General features: G+C 40.9%; 2 protein-coding genes across 2 annotated transcripts; one reads left to right on the top strand and one right to left on the bottom strand.

Moving 5' to 3' along the window:
* Positions 1-964: 964 nt before the first annotated feature.
* LOC118491453 lies at positions 965-16,502 on the bottom strand. The gene is made up of 3 exons (XM_035989250.1): positions 16,428-16,502; positions 15,933-16,324; positions 965-970 (listed from the first exon to the last, which is right to left on the bottom strand). The coding sequence occupies exons 1-3, from the start codon at positions 16,471-16,473 to the stop codon at positions 965-967; spliced, it is 444 nt and encodes a 147-aa protein (XP_035845143.1). The 5' UTR covers positions 16,474-16,502.
* Positions 16,503-17,309: 807 nt separating this feature from the next.
* LOC118491659 lies at positions 17,310-18,528 on the top strand. The gene is made up of 3 exons (XM_035989596.1): positions 17,310-17,353; positions 17,445-17,507; positions 18,063-18,528. The coding sequence occupies exons 1-3, from the start codon at positions 17,341-17,343 to the stop codon at positions 18,425-18,427; spliced, it is 441 nt and encodes a 146-aa protein (XP_035845489.1). The 5' UTR covers positions 17,310-17,340; the 3' UTR covers positions 18,428-18,528.
* The last annotated feature ends 1,352 nt before the right edge of the window (positions 18,529-19,880 follow it).

The raw sequence follows: 19,880 nt of genomic DNA, 5'->3' as shown, positions 1-19,880 counted from the left end.
ATCCAAAGGTGCTCCGACATTTGCTAATTGATCCGCAAGAGACTTTATGGCCTGGTAGTAGGCTGACATATTAGGGAAACCATCGAGGCGAGTGGTGGTAAAACGCTGCATTAGGTGAATTGCACGCGCATTTTTATTATCCTGAAAGAGGCCTTCCAGGGTCGACCATGCATCATAGGCGGTATTTCCGGGGCGTATGATGGTGTTGAGGAGATCATTGGAGATAGTACTGTATATCCATTGCAAGACAATGGCGTCAAGTCTATCCCATTCTTCATCGACTGGAGGGTTTTCCGACGTGGAGGAGGTGGCTGCGGGTTTAGGTTTTAGGTGGTCAATGACTTTAAAAGCACGACACTGGATGCGGAAAAGTTCTGACCAAGATGAATATTGACCAGTTTCCATGTCCAGGAGAATGGGGATCAGATTTTTGATGTTGGTAACTGTGGAGGCTGGGTGGAGTTTGGCAGTCTCTGATGACTGACCAGGAGAGAGGGGAGTATCGGGTTTGGCTACGTCGTCCATGAGGGTGAGTAAGGAAGCAGAAGAGAAAAGAAAAAACGAGGTTGGGGGGCTGCGGCAAGGAGTGCCGACGGCGACAGGGAGGTGGTGGGAGGAGAAATTAGGTTAAACTCGTGATACCATGTAAGAGGGTATTGTTCTCAAACCTTGCCTCCTCTGTTCACATAGCATCGTATAAATAATTACAATAGAGATCAATTAGGATCTCTTATAAATGGCAGGACAATCATCACAATAATTACAATATTAACATAGGTATATTCTATTAGTAATAACCCGGTTCTTATATCCGATCCCACCGGTCCGACCAGTTGACCTGTAAGGAGACCGATTCGATGTCCAGTTCGATCCTGAAAACAATGGTGACTGTTCTTTGAACAAAACTGTTGAATATTCCTTGTTTGAGTGTTATATCTGAGTTTGAACTTTGATACCATATTTTTCACATCTAAAAATACCATCAAAGAAACTTATTTATAATAGATCTAACTACTACCACTTCAACGACTAAAGTATTTATAAAAAGTTAAAATCATACTGCTTTCTTTCGTGTCAATATTTTTATTTGTCTAATAAAAATGTCCTGTAAATGGCATATTTCAAAAAAGGAAGCATGCACGGGAGGAAAATAAACTCTATGATATTTCTTATTCGAAGTAATCAAATTTTTGTTTAATCGAAGTTAACCTGCTATAAAAAGAGAAATAAGTTTTCACCATATATGTCCGTCGGTTTCAACTTTCACATATATAGCTTAGCAAAACTTGCTCTACCTAGGTCGAACTGGACCAGACCAACCCGAACCGAAGGGAAATGATTCAGTTTTAGTTTCTTAAGATTTCAGATATTTTGTTTTCGATCTTATGTTGTCTAGAACCGCAAATGACCAAAACCATCTATGCAATTTGTTGATTTAGACTCTTAATAACTTTTTGATTTGCCTCGCTAGTGATAAAGGATACAAAACTTGATCATCTTATCAACAAACCCTTTTAGAATACATAGTTATTCATAAAAAGATATTTAAATACGATTCTACGAATGGACCGTGGTCTTGACTAAGACCTAACCAATCCATTCTTCGGTGTTGATGTTGTATTTTCGATCTCAGTTCGATTCTAGTCCGTATTATAAAAGAAATATATATGTACAGTTGGACAAATCGTATAAAGTAATAATTTAATTTCTTCTTTTAAATCTACTAGTTACTACTTTACTTTAAACATAAAGTAATAACATATATCTAACTTCTTTTTATTTTGGGTGATTTACTAAAAATATTGTTTTTCAAGTAAAATTATAATATCAAAATTAGAATGCATTAATGGTAGAATTTTATTTTCTGATGTATACTAACTGGTAGTTAGTACTAGCGTATTACGGCGAGACCATTATAACCGAATAAAAAATAGATGTAAAAACATTGAACCACAAAATTTATATCAAAATGGAAAACGGAAAACGAAAAAGAATTTTCACGCTTTATAGCAAAGACATTGACAATACTTGAAATCTTATGTAAAAAAGTGAAGCGCATTGCGACGGTACCGTTAAACCAAACAAAAATTAGATGTAAAAACGTTGAACAACGCATGCGTGTTGCGGTGTGTTAATTCACAAGTCAATCGGATTTGTATTTATAAGAGTGAATTGCAAGTTTTGTCCTTTATCTTTATACCAAGTTTCAAGCGGTGTCCTTTATCTTTAAAATTGTTGAATTTTGTACTTTATGTTTCAGATTGTTGCACGGTTTGTCCTTTGGCTCTAACCGACTTATTTTTTTTAGTTAAATCTGGTCATGTGTTTTGCACATGAGGGCAATTTTGTCATTTTACCTTTAGAGGGACTAAATGTGTATATAAGGTAAATTACCAAACCATTTAGAAAAAAATAAAACTACTTTCTTATTCTCTCTCTCACCTCTATTTCTCTCTCTCTCCCTCTCCCTCTCCCACTTACCACCACCACCATATCATCCACCGCCCAGCTCCATTTAAGTGTAGCGAGCCAACTGAAGTTCATAAAAATTCAATTATCTGTAAACAAATTATATAATATAAGTAAAATAACTTACGGATGAATGCACGTTAATGCTATAAATTTGACCATTTAAAATCAATTTCAATACTCCTAAAGTAATCCTGGCATCATTCTTGACATTTTTTTAGCTATCAATATTCAACCAAAAAACGATATATCTAAACCAAGAGAATACAACAAATCCAAAGAAAACGATCCCGTTTCGAAAAGGACCATATTCGATAGCAAAGATCCTGATCTCATTCACTTCGTCAACCTTCAATCCCCAATTTGACCAAAAACGATACGTAAACGAAACCCCCCTTTTCGATTTCGAAAAATCCCTAACCCTCCATCACCGTAGCCCCCAACAAGTCAACAACCACAATGACCGCCGGACCACAACTCCACCATCGTAGACCCCATCACCACCATCACCACAATCCTGCCACCATCAACCACTCACCCTCCACCACCTTCTGCAACTACCAGCTATCCACCACCGTAGCCCTCATCAACCACTAATAATACGTAGCGAACCAACCATCACCCTCCACCAACAACCGCAACCATCCACCACCAACCACCAGATCTTCAACATCCATAGCAGGTTACAGATAGAGATAAGAGAGAGAACATACAGAGGAAAGAGAGAGAGAATACATTCTTTTTGTTTATAGATATGTTTTTAACTTTTATACACAATAGTCCCTACATGTTAATTATTTGCATAATAGTCCCTAAAATGTGTTATGACAAAAATAACCTCATGTGCAAGACACATGATCAAATTTAATAAAAAAAAAACTAACTGGGTTATGGTCAAAGGACAAATCGTGTAACATTTTAAAACGTTAAGTACAAAACTCATCAATTTTAAAGACAAAGGACACCGCCTGCAATTGGGTATAAATATAAATGACAAAATTTGCAATTCACTCTATTTATAAAATACTACTACTAATAATAATAGTTAAATAAATTAATGAAGTATAGCGTTATTAAAGCTAAAAGTAAACCACAAGGGTTATATGGTACTTATACTAATATTCTAAGGGAATATTTTTAGTTTTAGAAATAGTCCATGGGAAGAAAACACAATTGTTTATATACAAGAGAGGCTTATACACACAACTTTAAGGTGGTGTTTGTTTTTTCATATGCAAAAGGTCTACAGTCTGCGGACCACATCTGCAAACATCTGCACGAGAAGAGGTGGACCAAATGTCTGCTGGGTGTAATAAAAAGAGTGTTTGATTCTAATCTCTTTACCCCACATCTGCAAACCTTTTTATTCCCTTTTTCTTCTCCCAAACCCCTTCCTCTTTAACATTTCAGATCTCCAAACCACCCACTCAAACACAAATCAACCACCCACTCAAACACAAATCAACAACGTGCCAGAAGCACAAAATTCACCCCTTTCTCAACCATACTGTTCTTCGCGAAAGAAATAAAAGAAAAAGACAAGAACAGTTCAAAAAAAAAAAGAACACTAGAAGATGAGACGTTGCCATCGTCCTTGTAGAATCTGCCATTAATGTTGTCCATTAGTGAACTACAAGCCCCCCATGATTTTTTGATTTGGGTTCCCGAAATCTTCTTATTCTGTTCTGGGTTTCGTCATCAAGAAATGAGAAACTGCACCAGCAAGCAAGTTGGATGCAGCCGGTTTTGTTGTGGCGGAGCAGGGGTGGGCGGCGGAGGAGGTGGAGGTGGTGGCGGAGCAGGGTGGGCGGCGGAGGAGGTGGTGGCGGAGGTGGAGGTGGCGGCGGCTGGAGAAGTGGAGTTGCTAGGGTTTTGAGACCAGATGGTGTTTTGAAGAGGGAGAAGACTCTTGAAGAGGTTGGAAGACATAAGAAAAGGTCTGTGTGGGGAAGAGGTTTTTTAATGAAACCTCTTCTAAAAAACAAACAAGCTGCAGACTTAAATGTCTGCGCGTGGTCTGCGTGGAGAAGACATAAGAGGTTCTGAAGTACTTCTCACCAAAAACAAACACCCCCTAAGACTTGTATATATAGATAAAAATAAAAAACAAAATAGTGGATGCCAAGTGGCATCCACCCATTAGTCTACAATTCCACCAACCAATCAAAATACTTAAAACCTAATAGTAATACCTCGTCACATACAATATTTAATAAATAATAGAGAGAATGTATCAGTATTCACATTGAAATTTCTATATCATACTCAATCAAACGAACAATTTAAGGTTTTCATTAATTTTTACAATAATTTAAGGTTTTCATTAATTTTTACATTTCATCTTATTATATAATACAGGGAGTGAATAATGATTCCATTTATACATCTAATAATTATTTACTTCATATATTTATTCTTTATGTTGTTCTCTGACCGGAGGAAAAAGAAAAAAAATAAAGAAGCATTATTTAACTAAATAGAGAAAGATGCGAGAAATCGGACCCAGAGGTTTTTAAAAAGATATTTTTAATTAATTATCTTTATTTTTTTTAAGGGAAACCTTTCAAATTTAGAGTTTTATTAACAGTGATTCATTAAATATAGATCCATTATTTATCATCCCTATAAATATTTGTGAGTGCCTAAGAAAAAGAAAAAAAATTGTTTGTGACTAATATAAAAAATTGTTTGGAGAAAGATGATATTTAGGTTAATTAGACCATGTGTAGTGGTAACACCTTATAATGCCTCTACCATGGGCATTATCCGACACGTGGCGTCCTAGTCAGCAAGGGAGCATTATAGCAAAAGTGGCGTAGTGGGGCATTATGCCAATAACCCCATTCAAGCATTTCTCAATTTTTTTTAAACTTAAATACTTCATTAAATAAAAAAAAATACAATACTAGAAATAAAAAAAAAAAACATCCGATTAAATTAAAAAAAAAAACACTAGTTTTCGTCTTCGCTTTCTTCACCCTCGCCAACTTCGTCTTCCTCGTCCTCCGTTTCTTCCTCTCCCTCAGGTGGTACGTACCGAACCGACCATGCGTGGTGTACCAAATCAACCATTAACTGGGAATGGTACGGTTCGTAACGCAACTCTCGCGCATTATTCACTCTTTCTTCCATTGACGCCCGTGGATGCTCCTGTTGAACGGCTTCTGGCACATAATTCTGGCATATCGCTTTTCCTTCGTCTTCCAAAATCATGTTGTGCATGATTATACAAGCGTACATAGCATCTCTCGTTTTTTGCTTGCTCCATGCACGACAAGGATTTCTCAAGTATTGCCAGCGTTGTTTAAGAACCCCAAAGCATCTCTCAATGTCTTTTCGTGAAGACTCTTGAAGCTTTTTAAAGTATGCTCTTTTTTCATCAATAGGATCACTAAACGCTTCACGAAAATCGAATACCTAGGATAATTCCGTCTGTGACAACTCGTATTTCAAACCCGTCTTTGTATTGTATGCAACGTATGTGAACTTGATTGGATTATCGAATGATCGAACTATTGAATGTATGACGATATGACATGTTATGTGAATATGTATTATGTGAATATGTATATGTCTACTTAATCCGAACCGCACAACACATAGCCGATCGCACAAGCTAATGGGCCGACTCATGACACTCTCGGCCCACTCTCTTTTGAATTCGGGACACATAGGCAGCCCAAGCAAGGGCCGGCCCACTCCCCTTATACGTTCAAACACCCAAATGGTGGGATCGTTTTCTCATAACTAGCTTACACAAGAAAACACACAAAACCCTAGCTCTTCTCTTCCTCTCTCACGAACCGAAGGCAGCCACCCTCCTTGAAGTTCATAGGATTCGGATCACTCTCTGTTCGGACCAATTCTCGTTCCTTTTCGATTCGGTTAGTATGATTAACTATTGTTTGATGATATTATGATGTGTGCTCGATATGCTTGATGATGATTTGTTATGTTCGTTTCGAATACTATGTGATTAAGAATGTATGAAAGTAATCGGCCATATACGTGTTTGATCTGAATCCGTAGAATTGATTGTGGTACTCATGAAATCGGCTTATGTGTATTGTAGAATATTCATGACAAATCAAGTTTCATATTATTGTTCTAAGAACCGAATGTTTGATTAGTGTTCATGTCTTGTTCAATTAGGGTTCATGTGATTTAGATATAACAACTTTGTTTGATCGATGGTAGGTTGTTTTGATAGTAAGGAAACTGTTAATTGAGTGAAACATGGAAACTTTGGTATGATTGTAACCGAATGCATAAAATCCGGAATGTATTAAACCAATCGCACAAGGGGGCCTTGATTTCATAAGAGCCCAATCGCATAAGCTAGCCGACCGCACAAGCCCTAGTCGCACAAGCGGGAATGTGTTAGGGTACTACTGTTAATGCACTGAATACAGCTTAGAATTGCATGATTACACAACTCGGTCGCACAAGATATCAATGGTCGCACAAGATCATCGGATCGCACAAGTTATGTTCTCTTGATAACTGTTGGGCCACACAAGTATGTTGAATACTTATAAACTGTTGGGCCTTGAAGCCCAAGTCACAAGCACACACAACCCAGCCTAATCGTACAAGAGGTCTGGATCGCACAATCGGAACTCTAGTCGCACAAGATGCATGAACCGTACAAGTGGGCTTATCTGTTTTATAATTGGGCCGTATACAATTGGATTGCCATGTTGGGCCGGGTACTGGTTGGGCTACATTAGTTGAACCGCACAACCCATTGTGGGACGCACAAGTAGGCGGATCGCACAACGGGTTGGGCCAATGTTATTTGGGCTTCTCGATGCATTACCTGATTGTTAAGTGTGCCATGATCTATTCATGCTTGTAACATGTTAACTTGTGTGGAACATACGTGCTTTACTTGAACCCAACCTGACTCGTATGGTAACCCTGTTAGGACGTGATTGACCACACTTAATTCAAGTAACTTTGGTATAATCTGCCGAGCAAACCAAGGTGAGTTCAATGCATTTTCTCAAGCATGCGTCCCGGTGGTTTGGGACAACTGGTAAACAATTGGAAGGGAAACATTGGGTAAACAACTTAATCGGTTTTGGTTATTGCCTGGAGGGCAATGGGGGTAATTAGTTGATAGCGCTATTAGGTGGGAAACCTCACACCGGGCCGTAAGGACGGGGGTGAACTAATTATCTGGGTTTCACTATGGTTGTTAAGAGGCACACTCCTCGGTTACGTAAGGGCGTTTTCCCTAGGGTAACTAGCGTGAACAACATAGTGGGTTGCTAAGAGGCACACTCCTCGGTTACGTAAGGGCGTAGTCCCTAGGGTAACTAACATGAGCAACATCGTAACGCAACAATTAATCGCACTAACATATATCTGGTAACACAACACGTTAACGAAACCTTGAACTCACCAGCGTAGTCTGACACACTTGTTTGCATGCTTGTAGGTCGTTAACCTTGGAACATGGACTTGCTATCTGGGAGTGCTGGAGTGGTCATGGATCGAAGCTATTGGATTACTTATAATTGATACATTGGTTTTGAGTTTATTTTGAAACAATTGCTAAACGACTTATCATATGCTTCCGCTACATAACTCTTTGTGAATTAATATTGTGTTTGACATTTAATCATGGCCATTAATGACATGTTTTATTTAAGTATTTACCATTGGTTCAATGTGATTGGTGGCTCAGACTCTGATGTGTAACACGCCTCGCGGGGTTTCCGCAGGTGGTATTTTGGGGGTGTTACAGTTTGGTATCAGAGCCACTGGTTATAGTGAACTAGGTTTTAAAACGTTTTGTAAAACCAGATTATAACCAAACAACTTCGAAGATCGATCATGACACTCAGCTCCAGATTGCAAGGTTCGTCTCTCCCTTATACATTACTAGCTTAGCAGTCACACACTCACAACGTATATGAACTGAAACATTAAATACCATAGTGACTTGATAGTGTGACACTACTCTTCGACTTATGCGAACCACAGACCTATGATACCATCTGTTATATTGTTTGAACGGGGGAAACTTCGAGCGTAAGCTAAGAGGCACTGAGATAAGCATGCAAATTGCCTTATTATTATGGGTGCACACTTAATAATAACGTGAGGTGCATGCAAGTCCCAGTGAGACTTATCGAGCGTGAGAAGGGTTCTGCCTTATTATGTGTGAACTTGATAGCACATAGATACGAACATGATACTTGATTTCCATCTCGTTTCGATTTCCTGAATCGGTTCATCTCCATGTATAGAATCATGAGTGGACGAGGACACGGACGTGGCAACATCAACATGACTCAGGCTGAGTTGACTGACCTAATCAATACCCGTGTAGCTGAGGCTTTAGCAGCCTATCAAGCTGGTACGGAATGTACCAAGTACTCTTTACTCATATACCACGTACACGTCTTTTCATTCCTATAATGTGTTTCCTTCCGTCATTTAGGTCAGCAAGCGCAACCTCAACCTAACCAGCCTGCGTGTACGTTCAAAATGTTTATGGACTGTAAGCCACAGACCTTCACCGGGACTGAAGGGGCTGTGGGACTTCTGAGATGGTTCGAGAAAGCAGAGTCTGTGTTTGCTATCTGTAACTGTCCTGCTGGGGACAGGGTGAAATATGCTGCGGGTACCTTGGCGGATGGTGCCCTAACGTGGTGGAACGCCCAGGTGCAGTTGTTGGGCATCGAGGCAGCGAATGCCACAACCTGGGAAGACTTTAAAGAACTGATCAGGGAGGAGTACTGTCCACGGGATGAGGTCCAAAAGTTGGAAAACGAGTACTACGACTTGAAGATGGTTGGATCTGAAGTCGAAGCGTATGTGAAGCGATCGTATGAACTGGCCGACATGTGCCCAAACTTGTCCCGGCCTATGTCTCGGAGGATTGAGTTATTCATCAAAGGGTTGCCTCCGCGTGTGAAGAGTTTGGTCACTGCAGCCCATCTCAATGATTTGACACAGATTGTTCGACTGACTCATAAGATTGTGGACCAAGAGGTAGAGAGCAATTCGTTACCCCCGCGCAATTCAGCCACTGCTGCTGCGGCATCCACTGCTACTACATCTGTTAATGATAACAAACGGAAGTGGAGCGACTACGACAAAGCACCCAGTGTTGGTCAGACTCAGAAAAGGCCAGACAACAACAACAACCGCAGCATCAGCCAGTCATCTTCTGTCAATCAAGGCCAGGGAAGTGGCCACAGCCAGGGTTTGTATGCAGGGAGGAAGCCACGGTGTAACAGGTGTGGCTATCATCATTTTGGGCCGTGTGGTCGGATGTGTAACAAGTGTGGTAAGCCGGGCCATGAGGCCAGGGATTGTAGGACCTCGCAACCCAAACACCAGCAGCAACAGAACCAGCAAAACCAGAGACAACCGGGACAACCACCCCAGCAGAATCAGGGTTTCAGGAAGGGGTGCTATCAGTGTGGTGACGAGGGCCACTTTAAGCGGGATTGCCCTCAGTTAAACCAGAACGCTAACGACAACAACCGCCCGAATAACAACAATGCTGGAAACAACAACAACAACAACGGCAACAATGGGGGAAATGGCACTCGAGGCAGAGTGTTCCAGCTTGGAGCAGGGGATGCCAGGAATGACGGCAACGTTGTAACTGGTACGTTTCCTGTTAACAATCGTATTGCTTCTGTATTATTTGATTCGGGTGCCGATTGGAGTTATGTGTCCCTAGAGTTTAGTCAACGATTAGGGATAACCCCAACACCTTTAGAAGTTAAACAAGTAGTAGAACTAGCAGATGGTAAAACGATAGAAGCCTCGAATGTCCTTTTTGGATGCAAACTAGATCTCGTGGGTCAGGTGTTTGATATTGACCTCCTTCCCGTCACACTCGGTAGTTTTGACATAGTAGTAGGGATGGATTGGTTGTCTAAGCACCAAGCAGAAATTTTGTGTAAGGAGAAAGTTGTGCGTATTCCTCTCCCTGATGGGGAGTCACTGTTAGTTCAAGGGCATTGTAGTGGGACGATGGTTGGGATTAACACGGCCATGCGTGCACAGCAGTATCTACAAAAGGGGTATCCTGCACTGTTAGCGTTAGTTACCAACGCTCAGTCTGAAGAGAGTAAGATCGAGGATCTACCAGTGGTGCGAGAATTCGCTGATGTGTTCCCAGAGGAGCTGCCAGGGTTACCTCCTCACCGTCAAGTAGAATTTCAGATTGATCTTGCGCCGGGAGCGGCTCCAATTGCTCGAGCTCCTTACCGGTTAGCACCTGGAGAGTTACAGGAGTTGTCCAATCAACTACAGGAGTTGTTGGATAGGGGTTTCATTCGACCCAGTTCATCGCCTTGGGGAGCCCCAGTACTATTTGTAAAGAAGAAAGATGGGTCATTCCGTATGTGTATCGACTATCGAGAGCTCAACAAGGTGACCATTAAGAACCGCTATCCGTTACCACGCATCGACGACTTGTTTGACCAGCTGCAAGGGTCAAGTTTCTATTCCAAGATCGACTTAAGATCGGGGTATCACCAGGTAAGGGTTAGGGAAGAGGATGTTCCCAAGACGGCTTTTCGAACGCGCTATGGACACTACGAGTTTTTGGTTATGCCGTTTGGATTGACTAATGCACCAGCGGTTTTCATGGATCTCATGAACCGCGTATGTAAGCCTTATCTCGACGAGTTTGTTATAGTGTTTATTGACGACATCTTAGTCTATTCCAAAAACAAAGAAGATCACGCGCGTCACCTACGTCTCATCTTGGAACTCTTGAGAAGGGAACAGTTGTATGCGAAATTTTCTAAGTGCGACTTTTGGATTCGAGAAGTGCACTTCCTTGGGCACGTTGTTAACGAGAAAGGGATACATGTGGATCCTACGAAGGTGGATGCAGTTAAGAATTGGGCGGCACCAAAGACTCCGTCTGAGGTGCGACAATTTCTTGGTCTCGCAGGGTATTATCGAAGGTTCATTAAAGACTTCTCGAAAATCGCGCAACCTCTCACCTCGCTGACACAGAAGAACACGACGTACTCTTGGGGAACGAAGCAGGAAGAGGCTTTCCAAGTTCTGAAACAGAGACTTTGCAGTGCACCAATCTTGTCTTTACCAGAGGGCACCGAAGATTTTGTGGTATACTGTGACGCGTCGATTCGGGGTCTCGGTTGCGTGTTGATGCAACGCGAGAAGGTAATAGCTTATGCTTCTCGTCAGCTGAAGGTGCACGAGAAGAACTACACGACACACGACTTGGAGTTAGGAGCGGTGGTATTTGCGTTGAAGATTTGGAGGCACTATCTGTACGGTACCAAATGCACCATCTACACCGACCATAGGAGTCTTCAGCATATCTTCGACCAGAAAGAATTGAATATGCGACAATGACGATGGGTGGAATTATTGAACGACTATGAATGTGCCATCAAGTATCATCCGGGCAAGGCGAACGTTGTGGCTGACGCCCTCAGCAGAAAGGATAATGCACCTAGGCGTGTGCGAGCATTGCAACTCACGATCCAGTCCAACCTCCCTTCCCAGATACGAGACGCTCAGTTAGAAGCGTTGAAACCAGAGAACGTTCGAGCTGAAGCTTTACGCGGCTCGAGACAACGACTAGAACAAAAGGGAGACGGTGCTTATTACGTAACCGGACGCATCTGGGTTCCACTCTATGGTGACTTACGAGAACTTGTAATGGATGAGGCGCATAAGTCACGTTACTCTGTACATCCTGGATCAGATAAGATGTATCACGACTTGAAAACTACATACTGGTGGCCTAGCATGAAAGCTCACATAGCAACCTACGTCAGCAAATGTTTGACTTGTGCTAAAGTCAAAGCGGAACATCAAAAGCCCTCAGGTCTACTGCAGCAACCAGAGATACCCACATGGAAGTGGGAACAGATCGCCATGGATTTCGTGACAGGGCTACCTCGAACTCAGGCTGGGAACGATACCATTTGGGTGATTGTTGATCGCCTCACGAAGTCAGCACATTTCCTAGCAATCAAGGAAACGGATAAATTTTCTCAGCTGGCAGCAGTGTATCTTAAGGAGGTGGTTTCTAGGCATGGGGTGCCAACTTCTATCATTTCAGACCGAGATCCGCGTTTCACTTCAGAGTTATGGCAGTCAATGCATAAATCGTTTGGTTCCCAACTCGACATGAGTACCGCTTATCACCCGCAGACGGATGGTCAAAGTGAGCGCACCATCCAAACACTTGAAGACATGCTACGGGCATGTGTACTCGACTTTGGGAAAGGGTGGGAGAAACATTTGCCATTAATAGAATTCTCCTACAACAACAGCTATCATACAAGTATTAAGGCAGCTCCCTTCGAAGCACTATACGGACGGAAATGTCGTTCACCTCTCTGTTGGCATGAGGTGGGTGATAGTCAGATCACAGGCCCTGAGTTTGTTCTTGAGGCATCAGAGAGCATTGTGCAGATCCGAAACCGTATGGCCGCAGCTCGAGACCGCCAGAAAAGCTACGCTGACAAGCGTAGTAAACCGTTGGAATTCGAAGTTAATGATCGCGTAATGTTAAAGGTCTCACCCTGGAAGGGTGTGGTGAGTTTTGGGAAACGCGGCAAACTAAACCCTCGCTATGTAGGGCCATTCAAGATTCTGGAACGAATTGGAAAGGTGGCCTACAGGTTGGAATTACCTGCTGAGTTGGGCAATGTCCATGATGTGTTCCACGTATCACAGCTAAAGAAGTGTTTGGTTGATGAAACACTAGTAGTACCATTTCAAGAGCTAAAGATAGATGACAAATTGCAGTTTGTCGAAGAACCAATTGAGATTATGGATCGGGAAGTTAAAGTTCGGAAACACAGCCGTATACCGATTGTGAGAGTTCGTTGGAACTCAAGACGTGGTCCAGAGTTCACGTGGGAACGCGAGGACCAGATGAAACTTAAGTATCCACATCTGTTCCCCAACGACCAGGCGAAACCTAGCAAATCTAATGTTGATGCAACTAGTGAATTTCGGGACGAAATTCCCATTCAAGTGGGGGATGATGTGACACCCCAGGAAAACCAGCAAACGATATAACTTACCTAGCTTTAACTTATCTAGCTGCTTTAACTTACCTAGCTTTCTCAGTGAGTGCGTACCAAATTTCGGGACGAAATTTCTTTTTAGTTGGGGATACTGTGACAACTCGTATTTCAAACCCGTCTTTGTATTGTATGCAACGTATGTGAACTTGATTGGATTATCGAATGATTGAACTATTGAATGTATGACGATATGACATGTTATGTGAATATGTATTATGTGAATATGTATATGTCTACTTAATCCGAACCGCACAACACATAGCCGATCGCACAAGCTAATGGGCTGACTCATGACACTCTCGGCCCACTATCTTTTGAATTCGGGACACATAGGCAGCCCAAGCAAGGGCCGGCCCACTCCCCTTATACGTTCAAACACCCAAATGGTGGGATCGTTTTCTCATAACTAGCTTACACAAGAAAACACACAAAACCCTAGCTCTTCTCTTCCTCTCTCACGAACCGAAGGCAGCCACCCTCCTTGAAGTTCATAGGATTCGGATCACTCTCTGTTCGGACCAATTCTCGTTCCTTTTCGATTCGGTTAGTATGATTAACTATTGTTTGATGATATTATGATGTGTGCTCGATATGCTTGATGATGATTTGTTATGTTCGTTTCGAATACTATGTGATTAAGAATGTATGAAAGTAATCGGCCATATACGTGTTTGATCTGAATCCGTAGAATTGATTGTGGTACTCATGAAATCGGCTTATGTGTATTGTAGAATATTCATGACAAATCGAGTTTCATATTATTGTTCTAAGAACCGAATGTTTGATTAGTGTTCATGTCTTGTTCAATTAGGGTTCATGTGATTTAGATATAACAACTTTGTTTGATCGATGGTAGGTTGTTTTGATAGTAAGGAAACTGTTAATTGAGTGAAACATGGAAACTTTGGTATGATTGTAACCGAATGCATAAAATCCGGAATGTATTAAACCAATCGCACAAGGGGGCCTTGATTTCATAAGAGCCCAATCGCATAAGCTAGCCGACCGCACAAGCCCTAGTCGCACAAGCAGGAATGTGTTAGGGTACTACTGTTAATGCACTGAATACAGCTTAGAATTGCATGATTACACAACTCGGTCGCACAAGATATCAATGGTCGCACAAGATCATCGGATCGCACAAGTTGTGTTCTCTTGATAACTGTTGGGCCACACAAGTATGTTGAATACTTATAAACTGTTGGGCCTTGAAGCCCAAGTCACAAGCACACACAACCCAGCCTAATCGTACAAGAGGTCTGGATCGCACAATCGGAACTCTAGTCGCACAAGATGCATGAACCGTACAAGTGGGCTTATCTGTTTTATAATTGGGCCGTATACAATTGGATTGCCATGTTGGGCCGGGTACTGGTTGGGCTACATTAGTTGAACCGCACAACCCATTGTGGGACGCACAAGTAGGCGGATCGCACAACGGGTTGGGCCAATGTTATTTGGGCTTCTCGATGCATTACCTGATTGTTAAGTGTGCCATGATCTATTCATGCTTGTAACATGTTAACTTGTGTGGAACATACGTGCTTTACTTGAACCCAACCTGACTCGTATGGTAACCCTGTTAGGACGTGATTGACCACACTTAATTCAAGTAACTTTGGTATAATCTGCCGAGCAAACCAAGGTGAGTTCAATGCATTTTCTCAAGCATGCGTCTCGGTGGTTTGGGACAACTGGTAAACAATTGGAAGGGAAACATTGGGTAAACAACTTAATCAGTTTTGGTTATTGCCTGGAGGGCAATGGGGGTAATTAGTTGATAGCGCTATTAGGTGGGAAACCTCACACCGGGCCGTAAGGACGGGGGTGAACTAATTATCTGGGTTTCACTATGGTTGTTAAGAGGCACACTCCTCGGTTACGTAAGGGCGTTTTCCCTAGGGTAACTAGCGTGAACAACATAGTGGGTTGCTAAGAGGCACACTCCTCGGTTACGTAAGGGCGTAGTCCCTAGGGTAACTAACATGAGCAACATCGTAACGCAACAATTAATCGCACTAACATATATCTGGTAACACAACACGTTAACGAAACCTTGAACTCACCAGCGTAGTCTGACACACTTGTTTGCATGCTTGTAGGTCGTTAACCTTGGAACATGGACTTGCTATCTGGGAGTGCTGGAGTGGTCATGGATCGAAGCTATTGGATTACTTATAATTGATACATTGGTTTTGAGTTTATTTTGAAACAATTGCTAAACGACTTATCATATGCTTCCGCTACATAACTCTTTGTGAATTAATATTGTGTTTGACATTTAATCATGGCCATTAATGACATGTTTTATTTAAGTATTTACCATTGGTTCAATGTGATTGGTGGCTCAGACTCTGATGTGTAACACGCCTCGCGGGGTTTCCGCAGGTGGTATTTTGGGGGTGTTACACCGTCGCTCAAATAATATCCATGAGGGTAGTAGTTTTCATTTGCGTAAAACGACGCTTTTGGAGCTTTGCCAGAAATCCACTCTTCTAACAACGGCGATTGTTCAAAAACATTGATATCATTGCATGACCCGACCACGCCAAAGTAAGCCGACCAAACCCAAAGGTCCTGTGAAGCAACCGCCTGAAGAATAATAGTGGGGCCTTTTTGGTCACCACGTGTGTGTTGGCCTCGCCATGCAGTCGGGCAGTTATCCCAACGCCAATGCATGCAATCTATGCTCCCGATCATACCAGGCAAACCATGCTCGGCATTATGTACCTCGTAGATCTTTTGAAGGTCCTCCCATGTAGGCGTTCTAAGATAACGCGCACCGTACACATCAATTATACCTTTATAAAAAAATATACAGAAACATAAGATTCAAAACAAAAAAAAAATTCTAAGCATACTCGTCGTTTAAAAAAAAATAAAAGTAAAGTATAAGAATTGTACCGCGACAAAAATGTTCCAAGCTGTCTCGTGTTATTTTCTCCGCCATTTTTAGATACTCGTCGTTGATGTCGGTAGTGTTACCATAAGCAAGGATTCGTAATGCCGACGTACACTTTTGGATACCGGTAAATCCAAGTGCCCCTCTCACATCCGGTTTTTGTTTAAAATAATTGTAGTTGGCTTCCAAGTCGTGGACTATGCGTAGAAACAACCGCTTACTCATTCGGAAACGACGCCTAAAAAATTCGTTTGAAAATGTCGGCGCCTCGTCAAAATAGTCTTTCATCAAACGATCGTGTGCCGCGCGTCGGTCTCGTTCAACATAGCCTCTTTTATTTTTTTCTGCTTGGGGCCGACGAGAATGGTTGACATATCTCACCGCTAGTTGACAAGCACTTGTAACCGCCTCTTGCTCAAGCTCCTCATCGGTCGAACCATCGCCATCCGCAAAATACTCGTTGTAGTAAAAATTTACCATGGATGAAGAACTAGGAGAATCCATCAAGTTTTTTTAAAAATGGTGGGATTTTTTAGAGAGGTTTTGAGATTGTTTTTGTTGAAAATGAATGAGTTTTGGTTGTTTATATATATATATACAGGGGGCGGTTCCCCTAAGAAGCCTATTTTGCCTAAGTTGCCTAAGAAGCAATCTACACCATTTTTTTAAACAACCAATGCACCAGATTAGATCCCTAATATTAAACTAGATAAGTAAACAAAATAAAACGCGCGGGGGTATTTTCGCCATAAACAAAAAAATAGTACTGGACAAAAAGCAAAGCAGTTATTGACGATTCAAAAACAGTTCTTCTTCACTCCCTCTCAAAACTTCCCAATCGCTAACAAACGTCCCCTAAAATCGACAATCAGACAGAAGAAAATCGAACAAACAACAACAAAAACAGCATCAACGATGGATTCAGAGAGTACGTTCCATTTTTTTTTTGCATTTTGGTGTATTCGTTTCAATTTTGTACGGTTTTTCTAAGTTTCTTCGAAATCAAATCGATTACACAGGTTCTAAGAGATCTACAAGAAGCCAGAAGCATAAAGAAACAAAACCTGATGACGATTTCGAAGGTTTGTTAAGGATCTGTAAACGAACAGATTTCTAGGGTTTTAATATGTCTAAACTGATTCATGTTCTGCATTTTATAAAACAGATCGATCGTTGTGTTTTAATGAAATAGTGCTGGTTTATTTTTTGTGCTGGTTTATTTTCTGTGCTGGTTTAACCTATGTGCTAGTTTAGTGTTTTAGAAATATCTAGCACAAAGTTGTGGTTGGTTTTCTGGTTTTGAAATCGGTGCTGGTTTAACTTCCGTGCTAGTTTAGTGTTTTTTAAGAAACTAGCACAAAGTTCTAGTTGGTTTTTTGGGTTCCAAATATGTGATGGTTTACTATCTGTGCTAGTTTATTGCTTTAGAAGAAACTAGCACAAAGGGTTTAGTGTTTTCTAGTAAACTAGCACAAATTCTAGTTGGTTTACCGTCTGTGCTACTTTAGTGTTTTAGAAGAAACTAGCACAAGTGGTTTTTTGGGTTCCAAATCTGTGCTGGTTTACCGACTGTGCTACTTTTAAATTCAGGAGATAAGTAATATAAGTTTCAGTTGCTTTTTTGTGTGTGAAAACAGAGCTGTACAATCCCAAACCACTACAAATTGTACAACCAGGAGAACCAATCCCTACTTTTGATAATGAACCTTTGCATCCCATTCCACTAAAAGTTGTAAGACCAACAAAAAAGGAATATTATATGAGTCCGAAATTTTGGAATGAAGTAGCAATCTGGGGGCCAAGCTATACCAATCATCCTACTTCTGGTGGTGAACCTTCAGATCCCATAAAAGAAGAGATTGATGAGAAACCTGAAATCTCAGTTGTACAACCCAAAAAAGAAGAAGATGATGAAAAACAAAAGATCCCCATCCTACAACCTAAACATGAAGAAGATGAGGAAAAACCTATAATCTCAGTCAAGAATTTTGGAAGGAAGTAGCAATCTAGCCAGCTCCTGCTATGATCATCATGTTTATGTTGTTTGTTTTAGTTTTCTAATGTTATCAATGCTGTTATGTATTATGATCATGTTTTTCTGAACCTTATGTAATAATGATGTTTTGAATTATAAAAATCATGGTTTATTATGTATTAAATGATCAAAATGGTACTGGTTATTGTTTTTTTAATATATAGTACACTTTATAACTTGTGCTGGTTACTATGTTTCTTCTGAAATTACTTGCAGGCTCATCAGACAGTGACTTCGAACAACCGGAAAAGAAACAAAAAACAGCACTAAAAGCTGTTGCCACAAACCGGAAAAAAAGAATTAGAATCAGGAACAGCCCAAAAAACCTTGCTCAATTCATGCAAGTGTTATCTGACGAACAGAAAGCAGAAGTAGATAACATGGGATTTGAAAGCATGAAGAACTTTGATATAACAAAAATACCAACTGATCTGGGATACTGGCTCACTAACAATTATGAACCTACAATCAACACACTGAATCTAGGTACACATAATGTAGTGATAACACCTAACCTAGTACAAGAAGTTCTTGGCATACCAATGGGTAAAGTGAAGGTTAAGGTGACTAACCATCAATGAGTGATCCAGTTGTTGCAGAGTTTAGAAATCAATTTGAAATTGATGATGAACTGCCAAAAATGCATCATATTATTCATGTTGTGAAAGAACAGAAGGAGAGTGGAAGGCTATTTCAACTGAACTTTCTTGTAATGTTCAACTCAATAATGGCAGAGCTCACACACGGTGGCAGCGTCAACATGAAATTCCTTACAACATTGCAACCTGATGTAGATATTAAGGATGTTGACTGGTGCAGCTACGTGATCGACTGCTTAAACAGAAAGACAACAAGCTGGTTCCAATCTAAAGCAGCACATTACATCGGACCGATAACATTTCTAGTGGTATGTTGTAGTTATCTAAAAATGATCTATATTTATTGTTTTTTATCAAACATAATAACAAAAACTAACTTGTAAATCAATCAGTTGGTTTATGCTCATGATACATACCAAAGAACAAATCCAACACAGAAGATGATACCAGCTGTAATGTATCATAAAAATGATATAATTAAAAAGCTTGGTCCGGTGGTGGAAAGCAATAAAAGAAAGAGAAGTGAAAAAGATGGGAAACCAGCACAGAAACTCACCTTGACAACACAAACACCTACTCAAAAGGTGGTGAAGAGTAAGAAGAAAACAAGTTTGAAAGCAGCAACAACTGGTGAAACAGAAGAAAATGAAAAACGAAAGAATTTGAAGGTAAAACTGAAGATGAAGAAAAAAGCACCAGCTGAACAACCTCTATCCACATATCAAAAAATCTCAAAGGAAACTGATGAAGCTAGAAATCATTACTTTAGTGACTTCCCAGAATCTCTAGACATTACACAAAGTTTGGACATTCCATAATCC

Source organism: Helianthus annuus, chromosome 4, assembly GCF_002127325.2.
Source record: "Helianthus annuus cultivar XRQ/B chromosome 4, HanXRQr2.0-SUNRISE, whole genome shotgun sequence".
In the NCBI taxonomy this organism is placed as follows: domain Eukaryota; kingdom Viridiplantae; phylum Streptophyta; class Magnoliopsida; order Asterales; family Asteraceae; genus Helianthus; species Helianthus annuus.
This window is presented reverse-complemented; position numbering and strand designations above follow the sequence as displayed.

Coding starts and splice junctions, on each gene's coding strand:
- LOC118491453 (XM_035989250.1), bottom strand. CDS start 16,473: ATGGCGGAGAAAATAACACGAGACAGCTTGGAACATTTTTGTCGCG. Junction 16,325..16,427: donor CTTGGAACATTTTTGTCGCG/GTACAATTCTTA, acceptor TTTTTTATAAAG/GTATAATTGATGTGTACGGT.
- LOC118491659 (XM_035989596.1), top strand. Junction 17,508..18,062: donor ACCTGATGACGATTTCGAAG/GTTTGTTAAGGA, acceptor GTGTGAAAACAG/AGCTGTACAATCCCAAACCA.